The sequence below is a fragment of the Stylophora pistillata genome, chromosome 13 (assembly GCF_964205215.1).
Source record: "Stylophora pistillata chromosome 13, jaStyPist1.2, whole genome shotgun sequence".
In the NCBI taxonomy this organism is placed as follows: domain Eukaryota; kingdom Metazoa; phylum Cnidaria; class Anthozoa; order Scleractinia; family Pocilloporidae; genus Stylophora; species Stylophora pistillata.
The window spans coordinates 2,550,084-2,573,151 of record NC_142531.1 but is presented as its reverse complement, the minus strand read 5'-3'; the positions used below and the strand labels follow the sequence as shown (position 1 = coordinate 2,573,151).

Below are 23,068 nucleotides of genomic sequence, written 5' to 3'. Positions count from 1 at the left end.
TGCACGTAGAATAGTAAAAAAGTGAACAAAGATATCGAATAAAATTTCATTCTTACGAAAATAAAACTTTAAAAGCATCCTGTAAGGACTAAAAATTAAAATAAACTCAATTTGTTCTTTGATTAAAATATCTATAAACTAACCTATGCAAACATTTGCAACGTTTTCTCCTATAATTCCGAATATAAATCACGTCATAGCACAGGGAATTTTTCTCGTCCCTTTTTAAAGTTGCAACTCCTTGGATTTGAAAAAAACAAAAACAAAAACAAAAAACTATTCTTAACTGGTGTACACGCCAGACACACCAGTGCACCCGACACACACTTCAGTGATTGAATGTCACCTCAACGCATTTTGAGGCTGTACGAGATTAAGAAGACTTCGTTCCTTCATTTGATTTTCACGTGTGACGGTTTACTTGAACTGCACATGCTCTTGTGGGTACATCATCAGATCGAGGTCAACTTTTGAAGTGCATGGTGGAATATTATATAAGTCTATCCTCATGCTCTAACGCGGGCGCAACCTCGACGTTTTTATTCGGATCCAGTCTACGCATGAGCTCTGGATCTTCCGGGAGCTGGAGAGAGCAAAACTTTAAGAACCAAAGAAAGATCCCGACTTGACTCATGACATCGAGTGTTCCTTTAGCGAGATCGGTTGGGTCTGTGTCGGCCGAAGAAGGACGAAGAACGTTCGGGCCAAAAACGGTCGCCAAGTTATTTTGTCCCATTTTGTTCTGTTCCTGATGTTCACTTAATCTGTAAGCAAATGTATTTTGACGATAATTTAATTAATAGAGTAACAAAACAAACGCTACAAAGGCAAGAATGACCATACTATTAAGGGAGCTATGTAAAAACATTAAAGAGTTTTTTTTTTTTTCACCCAGCAAATTACCTTGAAAAAGACCACTACAGATCAGTTTGTGGACAGGATGGAAATAAAACAAATGACTGATTGAAGAAGACTGAAAGGTATTGCAAACAACAAACCGAAGGTGGCTCTGAGCCAGTCAGTACTTCTGAATTGTCTTTTACCGGTTTTTGTACGAAACTCGACGAGGAATGCATTGTGTGAGTTACCAGCTCTCTCAAATCTATATTACAGGTACCAAAATAGCCGTTTGCATTTCTCCCTTATCTTTTACCATAATTATAATTTCTTGTGGATGTGAAACACCACCCCCCCTGCCCCGCATTTTACCTCCTTAGATGATCCAGTAGATAGATACTAGTGAGGCGGTTTGGTTTCGGTAAAGATTCAAACAACTCCATCATTGTTTTCTTTTTCTCCTCCGGATCTTTAATTCCTAAAACCGAAAAAAAGTACGTCGACGTTAGAAAAAAAAAACGGGAAAAACAATTAACCGTGTACAAAGGAAACATATACAGGTTATGTGTCTGTATATATATATCGACAAAAGCACCTCATCCACTTGCTTCAGTGTGTAGGTATCTACCAATGATACAAGCGATGAAGGGAAGTGGAGTGGTTCATGCCATTAAACCAGCCACAAAGAAGGGGTGTGAGTTATCCCGACTGGAAAAGGGAAAGTGTCCAATGAAAAGAGGGTGTCCCTCTAATGAAGTTTACACTTAAACACGATAAAGCAGATTTTTTTCCGTTTGGCACCAAAGTTTGTGTTCTTTGCATGAAGGTGCTCGAAAGGACAGATGCCACTGCTCGATCAAAAAGAGTGACTGTTTAGACTAAATCATTATTGTTCGTTGTGTATTGAACCGTAATAAGCTAACATAGGTAGCAGAGACGATGATTTAACCAGCAACAATTTTACCCCATAACCCACTGAACCCACATTCCAAATTCCCAGGGGTGATCTTTCCTTTCATCACAAAGTAAGTTAAGGGGGCAAACTTGAGGTAATAAAAAGAACAGTGAAAAGTGGTTTACCGCTTGCTTCAACAAACTTGAGATAAAGGTCGTCGGTAAAGAGTGGCTCTGGAAGGTCCCTGAGATACATCTTCAGAAGCCCTGCCACAGCATGGATGTCCGCCTCAGCAACTTGCACTAAAGCACTCTGACTGTCTAAAAGTGGTTAATCAAAAGCGACCTCAGTCAACTTTAGACCACAGAAAAAAGGCCTGCGAAAGACAGTTGCTTTCAGGAGGGTACATTTGGGATCGGACATTGGCACTGATAGCAAAATCATGATTTCGAAGAGCTTTGTCCGTCTGTTCTAACTAATTTCTCGGTATTGTGCTAAAGTAAAATCGTCTCAAAGGAGGCTATAACATACTAGCTCGGTAATATTAAGAGACACAAGAGAACTAATAATGGAACAAGACGAAACAAGCATGGCTGAAGATGCAGACAATTAAGACGGACTGACATTGACGAATAAGCAATATTGGCGCACCTCGCCAAAACTTGGGGAATATCGAGTCTTCTAAAGCACATCCCGTGGCCTCATCACTAAACTAACAAATACATAATTGTGTATACAATGCACTTACTGTTGTCAAACGCATCTTTTAGTCTTCGGACATCAGTAGTTGCTCCTGATAAGCGATAAATTCCTACTTCGTGCATTCCTGAATTAAGACGAGATGCAAACAATTTTGAACAAAATATTTTAAAATAGTAGCAGTCATTGCAATTCTTTGCAGTTTCACACACTTATTGAAGGTTTGCAAAAATAAAACGAAACGAAATGAAACAAAACACTAGATAGAGCAAAGGCTGATAGTTTCTAAAGAAACTGTTTGGGGCTGCGTCGGTGGGGGTAACGAAATAATTTGAATATATCAACAAAGTTGAAATTGTAAATTGGCCACCGTCACGATTATAAAAGCTGACGTTTCGAGCGTTAGCCCTTCGTTGTTTCGCTCCGACGAAGGGCTAACGCTCGAAACGTCAGCTTTTATAATCGTAACGGTGGCCAATTTACCATTTCAACTTTGTTGATATATTCAAATTACTCGATAGAGCAGATACATTTGTTGGGCAGACTTTAGGACTCGCACTTGCCAAACCATCCTGGAATCCAAATTGACGCAGTTTAACTCTACCCACCTCTTTTTTCGATTTCCTGTATACAGCCAATCACAACTAGGGGAATATCACTTTCCTCTCGTCTGCAAGAGAAACCCATACCAAAGGTTAATTAACCCTCTCACTCCCAAAATCTCATTAGTTATTCTCCTCACTGTCTGCCACACAATTCTTAAGATGTTCGTTTGGAGAATTTGGTATTGGATCAACTAGTAATCTAATTGATATTTGTCCTTATTCTCATCACTTGTCTACTTGATATTGTATTGATATTGTAAGGAGAAATTCTGTCTTGGTCATTCATGGAAGGGTTAAAAACCATCTAAAAACTGAAAAGTGACGGTTGAACATTTTCAATCCACAACAAAGACATGTCACTCACTTTGAAACTGTCGTGATGTCAACTCCAAACACTCCTTTCTCGCTATAAGACTTTTTCCGTTGAATCCCGTGAGGGGTCTTGGAATACTGTAGCGATAGCGTCACAGCGCCCTGCAAGTCAAACACAACACGTTCCCAAGGCTGTATTTTGTACAAGTACATATAACATATGTAATTTATTTCAATTAAAACACAGTATTAGATTTCTATTTCAGTCAAAGGTAACAATGAACCGAAAGCAATCTTAACGTTTAGAGACAACTAAACTAACGTGACCGCGAATTAATGAAAGCTGTCATCGTAGTAATGGGGTGATATTACCTACTGCCTTATTTCAAACAATGAAAAAGTAAGAAATAAATTATTTATTCCCCCACCTGCTTGTCTAAGGTTATTGTGATGGTCCGTTTCTTCAGATCCGTCAACTTTTCTTTTACAAGCTTTAGCAATAAAAAGGACAACATCTGTTAGCAAGCCACACACTTCAGTTCAAGTACGGAAGTTATCAAAACAACGCACACGGCCGCGTATTCAAGCGCGCGCCCGCGGCAACCTGCAGCACAGGCGCATGCGCGCTTGTTTCGTGCCTTTCGTTTCGCCCTTAGCCTTACGATAAATTCTTGGGCTCGCTCTGCGCTACCTTCCGCGCGCGAGAAACATCAGATATACAACACCTCACCTCTATTTTCCCTTGCGCACAGTGCTCATCAAAATTAAGTCTGCTCTTGCTGTAAACGTGCAGCTTGAGTTCTCTTGTTCCTTCTACCTCAACATCGAAGTCCTATAGGATAAATTAAGGTATTGGCACTTATTGACGAAAGCGTTTTACAACTCTGATGATAAAGGATGAAGTCAAACCGAGCTAGCGGCGATTTTAAATTTTTGCCAAGTCTCATCAAGGGACTCTTGGATGGCTGCATGGGGCGGTGGTTCAGCAGGAAAGAGTAAACTTGTTGTTGCTTTCATCTCTTGAGAACGAATAGAGAGTATCATTAACGTGACCCCACCCCGAAAAGTACGCTAGTCGATCACATTTTTCCAAGACAGTCACACTACATTCTCGTTAGGCGAGTAAAACAAAGTGTATAGCGACCAGCAGGTGTTACAAGAAGTCCGATTTTCCTCCACTTACCTGATCCCATACTGGGTCAGTCGACGCTTTACACGTTTTTGTCCTGGCTTTGCGAACAAACTGTCCATGATGATCAACTTCTACCACGCAACTGAGATCTAAGTCAAAATACCAAGGAGAACTTAAAAAAATTGAGAACAACCAAGGATGTGAAAAAAAAATTAACAGTTTGAAGGGTGAACGTTTGAGTACACCATTCGTACAGAACACAGTAAAATTTCCAGATGTGCGTCGAAAGCAATCAGGGATTGCATTGGTATAGAAAACTCGCGTCAACGACTGAACTAACCAAATGTAAAAATTTACCAGACAGCCGACTTCCCCTCATTTTCCCTCGTTGCAAGCACTGAGTTTGATTGCCATAACTCGTTTACTCTCACTTACCCTTTGTTATGTATTTTAAAATAATGAAAATACGTTCTACCTTAAAATATTCACTTGTTCTGAATCGCCGTTCTGTCATAGTGATTACTTTCAATTCGCTTTGGGTTTCACTCTTAGGAAATGCACTCCCAGTTCATTTGGAGCCGGTGACTTACGTAAAATACATAATTATGTTCTTTTAGATGGTCAGTATTACTTAACGGCTTTAACAGAGAATAATTACCCTTTCTATTAATCACTTTTAGTTGAGCCTTCATAAACCTCGTTCAACCTGTATAAACCAATCGCGGCGAAGCTGCTGTGCTTCTAGCCAATCACAAGCGGGCACAAGTTCGCTTACGTGCCTTTCATACGCTAAAGCTCGGTTACGTGATTTTTGCTTGAGTGGTATTTGCTTTCTTTATTAAGTTTTTGTGGGCGTTTGATTCATATTTAATCTATTTTGATTTAAGCCCTACGGAAGTCTGGATTATAACACCTCTCCATAAGATTATCTAAGTTTTCATTTACCGTTTTTGTGAAATCCGCGTCCAGAGTGTATATGAACGTAGAGCAATCCATTAAGAAGACTTTTGTCTGCAACATAACGATTAAATATAAATACAAACAATAAAAATTTCTTTGGGGCAACGTTAGGGGTACGGCCTGTGAGAGGAGGATGCCTTTCTTCTTTTATTCCTTACTTTTTTTTTAATCAACAACACTTTTCATTTCATTAAAAGGGAAACATCATGTCATCCCAAATCAATCCCTAATAAAAATTAAGGATAGATCTAGAAAAATTGCGTTCAGTACCTTCTTTCATGGATACTTTTCCTAACGACCTCTGAGTTCTCAGCTGAAAACGAGACAATATCTGTTAGGACACTATTTTCGAAAGCGAAACTTTCGCACAATGTATCTGAGGGCAAGACAAGCTCATGCTGGGTGTTAATAGTTAGTTTGACTCATTTCCAACCTTAACTCTGGGAAATTCCTTGCGGCTTCCTGTTGCGTGCCGTCTTTTCCATTATTTCTCAATGTCTATTCCTATTTTAGCACGTCAGGGTTACCTTAAATAACGTGAGATCGCTCACAGCGGAAAAATCCGGCGATTAAATATCCGTCAATTAGTGCTGCCAGACACGGAAATATCCAGATTATATGTCGATTTTATTAGAAAAATGGCTGCCTGGTTAGGATTTGACATGGGTAAATGATCCTCTGAAAGTGTGCCAATATCGTAAAACGATTTACACCAGATCTTGTAAATCTTATTAAAGCAACTTGCCACCCAGATATCCCGGGCTGGGGAGGACAAGCGATGTTTACTTTCTTAAAGTTAGGTTTGTAACAAAAATCTACCTTTGCACAGCTTGAGGCTGAACGAAAACATCTCGTCACAGTTATATATAAGTGATATTTTTTTAAAAAGATAACAGCATCGCAGTTCCAATCGTAAAGACAAAAGATATTTGATGTATAATGTTTGTTTAAGAGCCGATGAAAATGTTAAAATTGCACGAGATTGAGAGGATTACAAACTGATAACATACTGGGCAAGCGAGACTTGAAAAACTAATTCGTTTCGATTGATTTCCACATAGGAACTGGGCTTGGATGTAAGAAAGAAAACAGCCCAAAGCGCTCTCGGTCCTCTCCAAAGACAAAGAAAAACACAAGAAATAACGCGAAACGTTCAAGTGCAATTCCCGTCGTAGTTTACGATTGCAACATCTCTTGTACAAACAATGCCAAGTATTATAAGCTTCCATACTTTGGTAATTTTTTTCAGTTCTTTATGACGTTAAATTAAGCGAGTTCAGTATCTGAAGCTTTATAAAGTCAAAACGATGATGTTCAGTGCTTACCAAGGACTGCGAAGCTCTTAAAAAACTGGAGTCTGAGCCTCTTCGAAGAAGTCGTATGTTTGGCGACCAAGAGCCACGACGAAGAAGAGGCGATTTCGGCTTTTCACCAAATTCTGCATTAGTTTCCGATCCTCTCCGAGCAAGCCTCGGAGAGAGAGTGAACTTAACTTTCGTCGCCATAATTTTGAGAAGCAAACGAACAAAACAGGGAGCGACGCGAGCTTAATGCTAGTTCAGTAATTCAGCGTAACTAGTAACGAGTCGAGGAAGGCCTGAATAAACAGATGTGCTGAAGTGTAATTAATCTGTCACATTAATCCCCGCTGTACACCGCTCACATACGTTACCCGCGGTAAACAAAAACACTCGACCAATCAGAGAGGATGTTTATCAAAACACTAATAAAAATAGCGGTTTCCTAACCCCGGGATTTTCATAGAGAGGTTTAACAAGCTGTCATTTAGAATATTGTTTCATTTGAATTTTGCACTATGAAGAAGAGAATTCCACATACAAATGAAGTAACCGACCTTCTTACAAGCCTCTAGGAAGTGATGAAGCTCTAACACACTAAGCTGTCCTTCAGCAGTTGGATTATCTGAGGTAAAGAACAAAGCTTGCAATCAGAAAGCCGTGATGACTGAATGTGACGTTTTTTCGAAAGACATGACATGCCGGTATAAGAGGCACTGTTTCGGTATCTTTACAAGATAATAACAACAACGTTGAAACGTTGAAAGCAGGACACTTTATTTCAAATATGCAAATCGATTTAAAAACGCTTTGAAAGAAGTAAATATTGACGCGGAAATCAAACTTACGTATTGTATGAGTCGTCCTTTATTAACAGAACTATACAAAGATGTGACAATGGTTCTAATATCATTTCTATAGCTTTATATTTTTTTACCTTGAATTTGTTCCAATAGAGGAATGATGGCTTCTTTCCATTCCGCTCTTTCAACATCACTTTTACAGAGTAATGTGTATGTCTGTAAAAATTAAAACAAGTTTGTACATGATTGCCTAAAGTGATGTAATTTGAATGTAAAAAAAGTTACTTTAAAAAATTGGAAATCTGGGGACTACGTGACTGATCAACAAATTGATTCTGTTCTAAATATGCTATGTTATCGCTATTGCATACAAACCTTTGCCACCAGGGGCTGGAAGAACAACAATTAGAAACAAAATTGACGCAATAAATTTTCACGACGCGTAACTTACAAAAAAAAAAATATATTAGGAGAAGCAGGACGATTTTCGGGGAAATCTTGGATTGAGGAACTTTTAGAAAGAAAAATGTTCAATATACTCCTAATTTGGAAGCATTTTTTACTTTCTTCATCCGCAGCTGTTTTTTGAACGTCACGGTGTGTTACTAAGCTTGTCGTGTCACAGTTGTTCAGTCCTTGTCCTTCCTTTTAAGGATATCCTTCAAAAGGAAGAAGGTTAAAGGACAAGCTAAGTAACACACCGTGACATTCAAAAACAGCTGCTGATGAAAAAAGTAAAAAAGGCTTCAAAATTGGCAGTGTATGATTGAACCTTTTTCTTTCTAAAAAGTTCCTCAATCCAAGATTTTCCCGAAAACCGTTCTGCTTCTCCCAATAGGGGAATCCTTGTTAACAGTATGTGCCTCATTAGCATAAGCAATTCAGTTTCTGATGGAGCTAAAAATAAATCAGTTCTGAATATCGAAAGGTCAAAGTACGATTAACTCGGCCAATGAATACGAGCCTGATGCATTGAATACTTTTTGTGCAACATGGGTTTAAAAACTCAAAATTTTACATGGAATGTATGAGCTCATTAGCGCTTTTGCCACCCAGAAATTTTGCAGTTTTTGATGGACTATTTTTCCTTAAATATTACACCCAAAGAGCTAAAAACTTCACCACGTACTAAGGTTTTCTAGCTCTTTAGCTGCCTGAAGTCAATTTGTATCTAACATGCTTCCTTCTTTACGCAAAGCCGTATGCAAATGAGCAAAAATGTAAACAATGACGTCAGCATGAATCCGCCTATAGACCACTTTCATAAATGGCTGCCGTATAAATATTCTTTTGTTTAAATTTAAATTAGCCCTTCTGGCCTCGCTTGAGATAATGTATTCTTTTGATTTTTTTACTGGAGAATAAGGCCTGTAGGGCTAATTTAAATTTAAACAAAAGAATATTAATCCGGCAGCCATTTAGGAAAGTGGTCTATGTTTGTGTTTTATGCATCGATGCATGCGAACGATACCAAAAAGAACCAGGATACCTAAACGTATCCTGGTTCTTTTTGTTGGCTTTCTGGTGCATTCCGAGAAATTAAAGTGTCGAAGCTCCTTTAGAGTTAGTTGATCTATCTTAAGCCCATAGATGAGGAACGCACAACACACCTTGCCATGTTTGTGGTATAGTGTGAGCGGGAGACTGGGAATGGCTAACAAAAGAGCTGCTTCCTGTTCAGCTAGACGCTTTTTTAGTTTCTCGACAACTTTGGAGGCCGATTGTGCTCGACGTCGCTGTAAAGGAAAAAACAAGAAAACGAGGGTTAGTAAAAGAAACCTTCGTATCGCCTACTAACAAATGAGGTTTCAAAAAACGACGCAACTAAACGATGCAATAAATGTTTTTTTTTTTTTTTTTTTAATTTACAATAACACTCACTAAAAGCATTCTTTTGTTTGAGCACTTTTGTCAGAAATCCTATGAAATCATCTGACCAGAGGGAAAGTTTCCTAATAATCTGATTTATTACACGACTCGGGCAGTCAGAGGGCCAATAACTAAAATCAACCAATCAAAATGCTCTATTGCCTGTCAATATTCTCTTAGTATTGGACCGGGCACTGTCCCGAATGGTCCCGAATGATACCGCACTTGTGTCCCTTTGAACTTCAGTCGTATAATAAATCTCTTATTAACCAAGCTTGCTCGGGACCGTACTGGAAGAATATCGGCCCTCGGTCTTTTTTGTACAGACCTCGCTGCGCTCGTTCCGTACTGTCAAGACCTCGGGCCGATATTCTCCCAGTACGGCCCTCGCGCTTGGTTTATAAGATATATATATGTGTTGTACCTTGGTTGAAGGTGAGGACTCTGGACTGTGGAACCCACTTACTCCTTCTTCTCGTCGGATTTCTGCTTTGGTGCTTGCAATCCTGCTTTTCAGTAAATCAAAGTCACTTTTGCTTGTCACTGGTATAACTTGTGACGCTAAAAATATAAACAAACAAAATAGGTAAAACAAGGCGAGACTTTCAAATGTTAGAAATAGTGGATCGGGTCAAAGTTTGCTGGTAAAGAAGCTTAAAGACAATTTGCTTGTTTGATCCACATTAAAGTTGACTAGTTCGAATGATTCCCAAGTCCCTCCTTTCTTTTTCTCTTAATATACTTGCCTTCGCACATTTTCTTGTAATCCCTGTTTTCAAAGCTCGTCTACCATATTTAAACTTGCAATGAAAATGTTTAAAATCCGGCAATCCTAGACACTCCGTCAAACCAAGTTTTAGCTTTTGAAAGGTAAATGTGCTCAGACTACCCTGCGTGCGAGCACGTTTTGACTAAATCAGACTCGCGTGTACGCACGTCCGAGAGGTCGCGTGCGAAGGCCTGAAAAACCTCATTATCAGCGGGCCGTTTCTCCACGCGCGTAAATCGCGTTCCAGCCGAGAGCTAACTAAACAGGCTATGCACACACAAACCTTCTGAGTTCTCTGTGGGGTGGAACTGTAATTCGTGAAGGGAGAGATACCATTTACACACGTATTGCTCGCTCCTGTAAATATTCAGAAGAGAAACCTTGTTAGAAAACACTCGCGTTTGTGACGAGAAGTGGATTTATGGCTCAAGAAAAGACACAAAATGAGTTTCAGGTCGATGGGAATTGTCAGGAAGACTAACGGACTTTTTGAAGCTGAAATAACGATACGACGGATCTCAGCATTGCATATTTTTTCAAACATTAAGAAGCCACATGTAACAATAACAATGAGAATAGCGTTATGTAAAAATTATTTAAACGTCATACATAAGCGGAACGGAAGATTGTAGAACACCGACTCAAAGGTAGAACAATCACAGTCATCACAATAACCGATGCAAATATTAATTGTCAAAACATACCTGGCAGTTATCTTTCTCTTTGTACAAATGATGTAGTCATTGAACAAGAAGAGATGTCTAAATTTTCGAACTCCATCTGAAAAAAAAGATAGAGTTGCGGTCTCTCACCGTTAGGGCCTCGAAGTAGAAAAGTCATCATATAAATCCACTTTCTTGTTTTATCCCATTTACTACTACAAGTGCTGACTTGTAACTTCTCCTTAAACTATCAATACATTATCTGGAAAACAGGTGTACATTAACAAGAAAACAGAACTACGATTGATAGGAGATTTAAACCGCAATATGAGAAATACCTGCCAGCTCTACTATAAATCCGTCTTTGATCATTCTATGATCTCGCTTGACTCTTTGCGGCGTACCCTAAAGAAGTTCAAAAGTTAACTTTTGGTTTAACTCAAACCGGTCATCATTTCTCATTTGATAACATTGCCAAACCTAACCTTGACATGATACCACAAACGTTTCACCTTCAAAGCTACGTAACGGGACCTACTGTGCAAAGGTACTGTACCTTTTCATGAAGCAAAGGTACGACAGTCACAAAACCATAGATGAGTCAGTTATCAAATCATTTAATATTTGAAAATATTATGACACTTGCTGCACAAAAAAAAATGGAAATAATATAAGGGAAGAAATCACGAGTTGCATGTGTTAACTTACAGAAGGAAATGAACCAAAACGCATGAAGCGTCGAATAGTTTTTAAAAACGGTTTTAAGAGACCTTCGTCGGGTTGTGGGCTTCTTTAGGACTTCTTTCCACACTATGCAAGAAACAGTCACGCTAAATTCCAAGATTTTAAGGACCGTCATGGGTAGGGAAGTGTATAGGGATGGAGGGGAGGGAGGAGGTGCAAATTGTAAGAACTTCGTCTACCTACCCCTCCGTCTCTGTCATCACCACTGATCTTTGCCAGAAAGTCTTTGGTTTGGTTCAACACATTTGTTAAAAGTTCAAAATCCGCATGATCCTCAGGAGTTTCTCTGATCAGGTCCTGAGTAAAGAGTATTTAATCAGAAATATCGAATTGCACCTCAGTTGATAAAATTATCAGTAGTAAAATCTGTATGAAGAAAACCCTATATTGACGGATCACACTACAATGGAAAGCAGAAAGCCTGAGTTATAATTAGTCACAACTTACCCCTAAGATAACTATATAGCGGCCAACTCGTTCCACTGGTTTGTTGAAAAGAGCTGAGGTAAAAAAAAAGAAACAATAATAATAAATTTGAGAGAGAAATTTTTCGACCTCTTAAATTTTGATCTTAACCAAACTGGAAAGTTGAACACTTCTAAAACACTTTCCAGCAACAAAATGAGTAGAATAAACAAACTTGTTAACTTAGGTGTTCTCTTCCTTGACATGCCAAATTCTCTACGATAATCTACAGAGAAATATAATTATGGCACCTACAACAGAAAATTGTGGGTACCTATTGTACACACCTATGATGTATTAGCCCATTAGTTTTAAGTACCATATTCATAAAACATACCTTCTAATGTTGTCACTTCCTGAATGGAATGAACTCTAAGTTCCTGTTGAACAGAAACATAAAACAGACAACATCTGTCAATTGTCCATACTGTCTGAGCTTATTCCACTCCCTGTAAAAGTAAGTCACCAGGAGTACTACTATTTGAGTGGAAACCATTCCTCTGTCAATACAACCTCACCTCCCTCCTTTCTTGCCCCACACTTCCCCCTCCCCCCCCCACACTTCCTCCCCCCCTCACACTTAATGTCAGTTCACTACAACCTTTTACACTCCTGAGCAGAGTCAACCACTCAGAGAGTCTTATGCACGAGAACAAGACTCCTTGGGCCACATCAGGCCTCCTACTGAGAACTATTGATACAAATGAGATTGAACTACAGCAAGATTATCTGGCTTTCAGCTGTGTGACAGCACAAGCTGCCAAGTGAATCAAAGATTAACTTTACACATTCTTAGTACACCTTCCTTTGATTGCATGGTAAAAGCAAACAATGAAAGAAATACATAACTGTACCCTTCAGTATGAAACATCAGTCTTCCTAAAAATAACATACCTTAGAAAATATGTTGTTGAATTGTTCATTATTTGCTTTGCATTTACGTATTGATGACATTGCAGTATGGTAGTTTAATAGGTATTCTTTGTATACATCAAACTGATCCACCTGTTAGAAAAAAGAAAACAAAAAAGAAAGAAAAACATAGACAAAACTATGACAAACATGATTCTGTTTGGCCATCACCTCAGTCAACAGGTAGTGAACTGAAAGTCTTCCTTTGTTACTCAATGACATAAACCACATTATCTATTTAATGGAATACCTATAACTAAAAAATTTCGAGGGTTCTCATTCATACAAAATCATATTATTTCTTGTGAGTAAATTTTCACACTATTTCACTTGAACAGCAGCTTACCAAACTCAAAAACAAATCTCCTATAAGGTGACGGTCGCTCCAGTGTGACACGCGTGTCTCAAGGTCATTATAAAACACACTGTGCATAGTATGTAGATCATCAAGTTTGTGGAAAATCTTGTTGTAGTCAACTGAGGTCAAGATTGGAGCTGATGATTCCATAGACAACTTTAGAGGCTTCATATGCTGAAAATAAACATTGAAAAAAAAAAAAAGGCAAAACATTTAACTCCCCAAGTTATGAATTAGCAGAATAAATTATTTAAGAACTGAAATTACAGTTGGTCCCACAGATAAGCTACATCTCCAGATTTTCTAACTACCACAAGATTGTTATAAAAAAGGAGAGAAAAACTGTGCAAGTTCCCTGGTATAATTAGAGTATTGTACATACATGAGCAATGCAAGTACTTTTAAATCTTATGCAGCACATAATCAGGGCATTATACTCTCCATAGTGTCATTCCTATGCTGAAAAAAGTCTACAGTATACTGAAGCTACTTCAATAGAGCTATGCCACTATAAAAATGTTCATAAGGCTTGAGATATCCAGAATTTTGAAACCACAAAAAATGTAGCTTGGATACAATCATGCACATACAAAATAGGTGTATATTCCTACTTTTAACTGCTTCCACTTGTGATAACAAAATTGAGGACTTTTTCTGCATTAACACAGCCCATACATGAGAAATTCTGCCAGCCCCCTAACAGTTAAAATGAGGTGATGCAAACTCATACCCTCATCTGACCATGCCACTGACCAATAAGACTGCCCACAGTATTTCACTCATTTTACTACAAAACCCTAACAGACATTCCAATTTTTTTTTGTTACCAGCCTTGAAGACAGATAAAATAGCTTACTTTGTATAATAAGTTCAGACATTCCAAGTATCCTTTCTCACCATCCAGCAATCCAGCAACAACCCACTTTCTCTTGTGCAGCTTTTCGGCTTTGTCTCCAGTACCAGCATCCTAACAGACGATGTGTTAAATGTTACAATCATGGCACACAACCACTCTGTGGTGAGTTAAGGTCTCCTTTCTTGTTTTTTACCCTAACATGTTGCTCGCGAGTCACAATTAGGTCTCTATTTCTTCTATGGCTCTCATTACATTCAAATTGTTTTGTATCACTTTAACCTGAGGGTTGGTGCAGCTACTTAATACAGCTAGACATAAAACCAGCTCCTTGAAAAAAGGAGCTGTATTGCAAAGTATGGCATCAAGAGAGCTGCTGATGTCTCTTTGAATATTCACCTGATTAGCTTTTAGATTATCTCCCACCTGACTTAAACCAAGCAGAGACCTCAGCTGATGAGCAAAAATCCATTATATAAATAGGGAGCACTTTTTGAAAATCAAAACTTCAAATGGTCATCAAGAACAATTTAAACTACATATACCACATGTTTTGAAGGACTTCCACCTGGAGAGGGGACAGGAGAAGATGAAAAATCAACACTATTATCACCAATGACAACATGAGCCCCTCGGGCTTTGCGCAGTTTCTTGTGTTCTTCATTATCTGAACCCTGGCTCCGAGGACGAACTACCTCACTGGCACTCCTCCTTGGAAGACGAGGGAGAGAGTCATAGTCCCCTAAGTAACAATAATAATATAATTATATATTGTAAAAAATATACAACTTTTTTTAGAGACATGTTTTGGCATGCTTATACTATTTTCAATCAATGAGTAACTGAACGTGAGTAATTATATAACAGACAAGTAGATGCATAAAATATTTTACAGTATGATGTAATACAAAAGCGGGTACTAATTACAGCGTGACAACAAACATGAAATTAAAGGTGTGAACTAAAATGCTAGAAAAGTGTTATAATGCTGTAATTGTTTGTTAAGTTCAGGTTTGTTTTCCTTTTATCGTTACCACTTTCATTGTTAGTATCCTTTTAGAATTTATCATTATTATCAGATTATTGTTTGGCAAATAGGAAATCTCATGCATGTGAATGCATTTCAAGATTATGGGAAGGATGATGTCATGAAAGTTTTCATAATTGCAACAGCTGTTAAGGCAAATGAGATTTGAAAACTTTCTAATGCATCTGGGGTGACCATTAATAGACATGCTGTGTTTTTTCTTTGTTTGAGACTTTCTCAACAATGTAACTTATTAATACTACTCTTTGCGTTCTCAGTGTGCACTACTTGAAACAAAATTCATTGGAAAATGTTCATACTTGTCTTCAAATGGATCAATAACTGAGAGATAAACCACATCTAATGTTTTTTGAAGTAATTTAGAAATTAGCATTTTATCTTTCTTTAAAAGCACAAAATTTCAAGAGAGTGCAATTTTAAAATCCTGCACAGCTAAAATGTTTTTATACATTTGTCAGTGACCAATACAGAAAAAAATATTTTGCTGAGTATAACAAATGTAGCCTATGTTATCGTGATTATTTCTACAGTAGAAAAGATTATCTCGCACTTTTCAAGTAACTTTGTCTGACAATTTCTCACATTATGCAAATTCAAGCATGCTCTAATCCTTTTAATCGTACAAGGTTATTGCTTTAACTTCAACTTGCAAATTGATTTAAAAACACACAAACAGCTAATGACATGTTCAAGTAAATGAAGTTCAAATAAAACTACTGACTCCCCAAGAAAGTGAAAAATTGTAGACTAAAGTTGAAGCACAAGTTATTTAAATCTCCTAAGATTTCAGACAGTACAGTACCTTTGTTATAATAACAACCACTAACATCTGAAGGTTATGTTTACCCAGATAGCTTTTAGAGCAAAATTGAAATTGAACACCCAGTTATCAGTGCACTTTTGTGACCAATTTTGCTTCTTAGATTGAAAAAAATTTTTTTACAATCTTAACTGCAATTTTGTCTAAAAGCCTTTAAGATACTGAAATCAAATTACATGATCTGCATTTTGCTTTTAGACAGATGCACTCTTAACGACTTTCTTTATATTGAAGGGCTCAAGTTGAGCAAGACATAGAAATTTTTATCAAAATGTTTACCACAAAGTGAATCTATAATGAGCCAATTACCAGGAATTTTCAAGGTTTTAAATTAAAAGTAATACATATGATGATTCTTGACGGCAACAATATTTTGGATTAAAAATGTAAACTTTTGTGTTGGTTACTAAACTGTGATTTTTAAAAACCGTGCAAGAAAAAGAAGCATGACAAAAAAAATTAATGTTAAAAGTTAAGAAGGAAAATAATGTATTTTCAACAGACGTTTGCTTCCCTAACCACAAATTTTATAAAACTATCTAAATGTATTGAAATAATAAAATAATGAGAAACTATTTTTTACCATAATATATTTTTTTTCACCATAAATAACAAGAAAACAGACTTTCACCTTTTAAGGAAACAATACTTTTTTTCTCTACAATTCATGCCTTATGGAAACCTGTCCATCGATTTGGAAGTACCTCTGTTTCTGCGATAACATTATCATACTTTTACACAAAATGTTGTGATTCATAAATTATTTTCAAAATACAGCAAATAGAATTTGAGTCTTTGTTTGAATATGATCCAAAAACAAGACCATCCCAAAGCAATTAAGAAGAGAGATCCTACAATTGCTACATCTGTCAGCATTCTATTTCAAAGAAAAAATGTTTCAGTTAAAATATGAGCAATACAGTATTCACAAACACCTAGGGATTATCAATAAAAGTCCTAGTGACTAATAACAAAGAGTTTAAAGGAAATTACAATGTGTCATGGCAAAAACATCGCAACAAACATTGAGATTAACTTTAATTTGTAGCTTGTTGGAGTTGGAGTGCCTCAAGGCTCGGTCTTAGGCCCGTTACTTTTATTACTTTTTTTTCACTTCTCCTGTTGTGGATATTATTCACCGTCATAATCTTAACTTTCACTTTTACACCGATGAATCTTTTAAGGGTGCTGATCAATTGTTTGATTCTAAGCTGCAGCTCGAGGCTTGTATTAATGACATTTGCCGGTGGATGGTTTTCAGTGAATTGAAACTTAATCGAGACAAGACTGAATAATTGGTTATTCATTCCAGTTATCGTTCCTGTCCGTCGCTGTCCTGTCTCAGTGTTGGGGATGTTGATGTTTCTCCAGTGAAAGCCGCTTCCAATCTTGGCGTTGTCTTCGATGATACTATGTCTTTTAAATCACATATTTCTAATGTTTGCAAGTCTTCCTTTTATCATCTTAAGAATATTTCGAGAATTAGACAGTATTTGACCTGCAAAACCACTGAAATGGTTGTTCATGCTTTTGACACCTCTAAACTTGACTATTGTAAGTCTCTACTTTATGGACTTCCTGAGTTCCTTATTGCTAAATTACAATCTGTTCAGAACTCTGCTGCACGTCTAGTTTTTGTAGGACTAAGAAGTTCGATCATATTACTCCGACTTTAATTGATCTGCATTGGCTGCCCATCAGGCATCGTATTGTTTTTAAGATTCTTCTTTTAGTTTATAAATCGCTTAATCGTAAGGCCCCGTCGTATTTGTCTGATCTTTTAACTTATCGTAGGAGCTCTTATTCTTTGCGATCTGTTAGTAATGGCAACCTTGTAGAGCCATCTTCAAAATTGCAAACTTATGGAGATCCATCGTTTGCAGTATGTGCTCCTAGATTGTGGAACTCTTTGCCTCTTTCAATACATAGGAGTTCTTCTGTTGACATTTTTAAAAGCGTTTTGAAAACTTATCTTTTTTTAAATGTTTGTGAGTGAATGTTTGTAATTGTAGTTTGTTTATAATTTATTTTCATTTGTTGTAAAGCGCCACGGGAAATTTATTGGAGTTGTGCGCTATAGAAATACTCTTTAATATTATTATTATTATTATTATTATTATTATTATTACTTAACACAAATTCAATCGCTAATCTTGAAAACCCCTTTTCATCTCTTTTAAATGTATTTTCCTCTCTGATGTTTTGTGACTCCTGATAACACTTGATGTATCACTCATTTAGTGTGACCCAGTTATTGTCCAAAATAGAAAGTAAAGAAAAGCTTTATTTTGTAGTGAGGTCCACTTACCATTCAAACAGAATTTTTTTACTGTATGCATATATTTTTTCCCATCTGCTGACAATATGTCTGTTACTTTCTCATAATAAGTTAACAGATGCATTGTATTGGTGTTTGCGAATCAAGCATTCCATGCTTTGCTTACTAGCTCCTCCAAATTATTATGAAGTTGTTGTAATCATTGTTTGTTTGTTTTTTTTTTTTCTAATCTTAAATGAATTTTTACAGAGAAAATTTGCGGCTAATTTATGTTTAGGAGAAAGTCAAGCAATGAAAGAATGTTCATAGGCTAAACCTCATGTTAAAAAATACTGAATGACAGTTTGAAAATATAAATATGATATCTTAATAACAACCATGACAGAATATGATAAAAGAGGAGGAAACAATTCGAAAATAATAGTGAATCATAATTGCTCCTTCAATATCTTCAATGCATACAATATAAACAAACTTAGGGTACAAACAAAAATGATTTAAAAAGATTAGCTTGATCAGTATAGTAGAGTTGATGAAAAACCTAGCTGTCAAAGGTCGGCGCAATTTTTATCTTAAAATGAATGTTTACCTTTTCTTTTTAGAAGAGTACCAAAGATAATACCTTGCTTTTCAACCATCTGCATTTACGACAAGTGTCCCTTGAAATGATTTCAAAAATAATTTTCAAGCATTTCTAAAACTATTTTTGAAACATGTGCCCCTTAGTCAGCAGTATCCAATTATAACTTCTGATCATTGCTCCTCATAGTAAGACACTACATACCTTCATAGCCCCTTTCGTCTCTTCTGAAAACGTCATCATCCTCAGCACTGAATGGCCCTAGTTTTTTTGGAGAGCCTACTGTACGGGAACGCTTCTCAGTCTTACTACGCCGTGGGGGCCTGATAGGTGGAGGAGAAGCCTCCACTTTTGGCTGGTTGGATGTTTCTTTTTCAGGCTGAGAGCGGAAAGCTCTCTCAGTGGGTCTGAAATCACTGGAATCATTCCCATTGTCTTCTTGTTCCGATGAATCAGCTGACTGCATTTCAGAGACAGCAACATCTATAGCCCATGGACTCATGCAAGAGTCAGCGCTCATCAAACTAACGTTACCCGCAGAGAGTACAGAATCGAGTTGTCTTCGTGATCGCAGTGGTTTCCGTGGCCTTATCACCCCGCCAAATAGCATAAAATCGTCTCCCTCAGACGCATGGGGCGATTCCCCTTCAAGATCATCGCTGCTCACGACCTCGATTCCTTCCAAGTAGGATATCAGTTCATCGACAACTTCGATAATGACGTCGGGTGCTTCTCCGATCGCCTCTTTCTTACACCTGTCTTCCTCAGAGGTTAGGTCTTTCTTGTCCAAAGCATTGTTCTCCGAGAATCCCTGTCTTGTAAAGTCAACATGACTTCCACAATCGATAGGAGCCAAACAACTATCGTCCTCATCTGCCATATAAAACTGATTTGCCGCACAAATATCGTATGACTTCACATCGACTTCAGTAGAATGTGACAAAACTTCACTTTCGAGATTTTCGGAAGTTTTACTTTCGGCAAGATCAGATAAGTCCACATCATCGCCACTAGTCGTGCTGCCGTGAGAGTCGTGTCGCTTATGTTTTGGGTCTGACGGACGCGTTAAATAACTCTTTCCTTTCGATTTAGCTTTGTTGATCCCCTTCGCTAGAGGTGAGAACACACTGGCTAGAGCTCGATTTCTGTGACCAGCTGGTTTCTTTCGTTCAGGATAATTTAAATTTCGCGATTCGTCCCCCATTTCTAGTCCTTCGTCTTCTGAAGAACCCGTGGGGATTCTCTGATCATTTGTCCTTGTTAACCAGACATCGTATTCACTTTCCTTTTCTGTACTGTTATTGGTGGAAAATTTATTACCCTCTGCTATATTAATGCCTTCGTGTGACGAGCTTTTCTCTCCATCGAATTCATTATTTCCACTACTAAATAATTTACCAGAGTCGACCCCAGACATCCCCTGTATGTTTTTGTTGAAACATGACTCCTCGTCACTTCCGTCCACAGCGAGTTTTGACTCGTCACCAAGAGGAAATATCGCTTCAGCGTCTTTTCTAAAATCTTTGCACTCTTCATTTAAGGTAGAAGTATTAGTTGGACATTTCATTTCGTCTTCATGCGTTGATGACTTCTTAAAATCGCACGTGACCGATTTTTTTACGTCTTCTATGGCAACGGGAGGGAAGGCGATGTCCTGCGAACACGGCACAGGCTGATCCGTTTCGCACGGAAAGAACACGTTTAACACTCTTTCGATTTCTAAATCTCTTCCTTTTGTGATGTTAACCTTAAGGACCTCTTTTAGCCATTTAAGAATAAATCCTTCGCTTTTTATCACGCTAATAGCGTCATCGAGTCTTCGATTGCACAAATTGAACCGCTCTAAAATATGTTCGTCAGATGCGAAATCTCCACCACAATCACAGAATTGCAAAAATTCTGTGTCAGGAAGCTTGCCTTTAGGATGATATTCCCTCCAAGCAGTTAAGAAGGCTTCTCTGTAATCCATAGTTTCCTCAATCTAGCTCTGCTCTCATGGTTCAGTCTTCTGTGTGGAGTGTCCAGTCGTGATTTGTTTTCTCTCCGAGAGAACACGAGCTTAAACGAAGTCCGTCTCGATGATGCGTGACGCATGTTCGGCCTCTTCGGCAGCACGTCTTTCCGACTTTTCTGGCTGAAGCCAGCGGAAGTGAGCTGTAAGTGCGGTTGGTAAGTGACAAAGAAACGGAAGTCAAGTAACGTGACGCACACAAAACCTCGAACTCAAAACCAACCTTTCAGCTCATACTAGGGTTTGAGTCAAACACAGAAAAATTATTCCCCCCTCGAGAAAACCAGTTTAGGCTAAGGAAATCGTTGAAAGAGGATAAAAATTCACTTAGTCAGATCTACTTGTTGTGGAGAAAAAAATATTCCTCATGCCAAAAATATTCCTCATGAGGGCAAGCCTTCGGCAAAATTCCTTCTTCTGCTTTTTGGGCCCGAAAGCACGAAATTCTTAACATTTTACCCTAATAAAGTATCGCTGAAAAACCGCGTCCTAATTCAGATTGTACTCAACTGATCAAATTTAGGTCGAATACTCGGCAAAAACAAAGAAAAAAAATTAAATACGCTTAAAACTTTTGACGGTATAAAAGAGGCTTGAGACATAACTATTAAAAAAGACCTTTGATCAACTCTTCCGCTGATTTTGCGAAAGTGCCATCTCTTATGCTTAAACGCACTGAAATGAAAATCAAACGCTTTGTTATGTTGATTTCCTGACATCAACGAATCGAAGGATCACGATCCTTTTTCCAAAACCAAAATTTTTGAAAGGGAGAAATAAGTGGCTTGAAGTTCCTTTTGCGATGCAGAACAAAATCTATTAATGTTCAAGTGTATTTGGCAGAAAAGCAATCTATTTTTTGAGTAACTCTACCTCCACTTGGTAGGTAAGCTAGGCACAAATTTTACTTAAACGTGATTCGTCAACCTAATATGGCGTCACTTGACATTTGTCAAGTGCGTTTTGGAAAGGTGATAATCATTGCCTAATCGCAAAAGAATCTGGTGAATGTTCACAAATAACACACTCCTCAAAAAGCTTAAATTTAAATGATGATAATAACGAACCCAGAATTGAAATGAATAGATGAGTATTGCTTCGTGTAAAACATTTAAACACTTTCCTCGCAATTTTTATCGATAACGCCTCCCCTACCCCTTCCGATCGCTTTTAAAATAATAATAATAATAATAATAAATAATGGCTAATGAGGGGGTCTGTCAAAGAGTTAAAGGAAAAATTATTCATCAGCTTAAAGAGAATTCGAGGCAGTTAAACGCAACAGTGACTCCGTTGATACCTGTTGCCAATTATAACAGTTCACTGAGCTTCGAGTTTCCGTAGCTTTAAACCATGCCTCAATTTAGAACGTAACTGAGGTTCCCTTACATTCAGGTTATTTTATGAGTATCTACTTTCAAGTCAGACATTTTTACTCGTTGTGCAGAAGACATGTACACAAGTATAAGTAGCGAATGTTTAATGTGCTCTGTTTACACAGCTTGATAGACTGGGATATTGCTCAGTTGGGGCGTTCACTAATTGTGTTTTCAAAATAATTTCCGTAGCGTTGCAACGAAACATCACAAAATTCTTAATAAGTTTGAAGAGGTGTTAAATTTGAACATTGGTGAAAAAAAAGAAAGGTTCCAAAAGATTGTTTAGATGCCTTAGATCGATTAAAATCATGATCCAAGGAAAATGATAATAATTTATGGCTTTGGCCAACTATTTTATAATCTTTGAACATAATCGCCCCCTTTGGACAAAGCGAATGCGGAGAAAAGAGATTGTTGTTTCAGAAAAAGGGGCAAAAAATACCCGGTCTTAGTAGCAATATGAAACTGCCGAAACCACTTTTACCAGCAGGACAGGAGACGAGAGTGTTCTTGGTAACCATGGTTATCGTATTTCAGCACAGATATCAGTCTGTCGTTGAACTTAGAGGCATGATAACATAGCAATACAAACGTGATAACCTATGGTAAGGACCTGTTTAAGATAAGAGGCATAGTGGCATAACTATATGGTGATTGGGTGCGACACAAAGGGATATCTGGATTTCAGGAAGGCTTTTCACTTTCAGAGTCAAAGAAAATAGAAAACACGCACCGTAAAAACGCAGTAACCACAACTGCTTTACAACACTACCGACATG

At 37.7% G+C, this 23,068-nt stretch overlaps 1 protein-coding gene across 1 annotated transcript; it reads right to left on the bottom strand.

Moving 5' to 3' along the window:
• Positions 1-251: 251 nt before the first annotated feature.
• On the bottom strand, positions 252-20,988 carry LOC111344672 (active breakpoint cluster region-related protein). Its single transcript, XM_022951921.2, has 26 exons — positions 19,104-20,988; positions 14,719-14,915; positions 14,177-14,287; positions 13,309-13,494; positions 12,945-13,055; positions 12,388-12,430; positions 12,033-12,085; positions 11,769-11,882; positions 11,180-11,246; positions 10,884-10,959; positions 10,463-10,536; positions 9,835-9,971; positions 9,152-9,277; positions 7,676-7,757; positions 7,296-7,363; positions 5,711-5,753; positions 5,426-5,491; positions 4,532-4,629; positions 4,079-4,180; positions 3,777-3,839; positions 3,401-3,510; positions 3,040-3,101; positions 2,481-2,558; positions 1,918-2,052; positions 1,210-1,315; positions 252-764 (listed from the first exon to the last, which is right to left on the bottom strand). Exons 1-26 carry the CDS (start codon positions 20,866-20,868, stop codon positions 491-493), a joined length of 4,347 nt encoding a protein of 1,448 aa, XP_022807656.2. The 5' UTR covers positions 20,869-20,988; the 3' UTR covers positions 252-490.
• Positions 20,989-23,068: the final 2,080 nt, after the last annotated feature.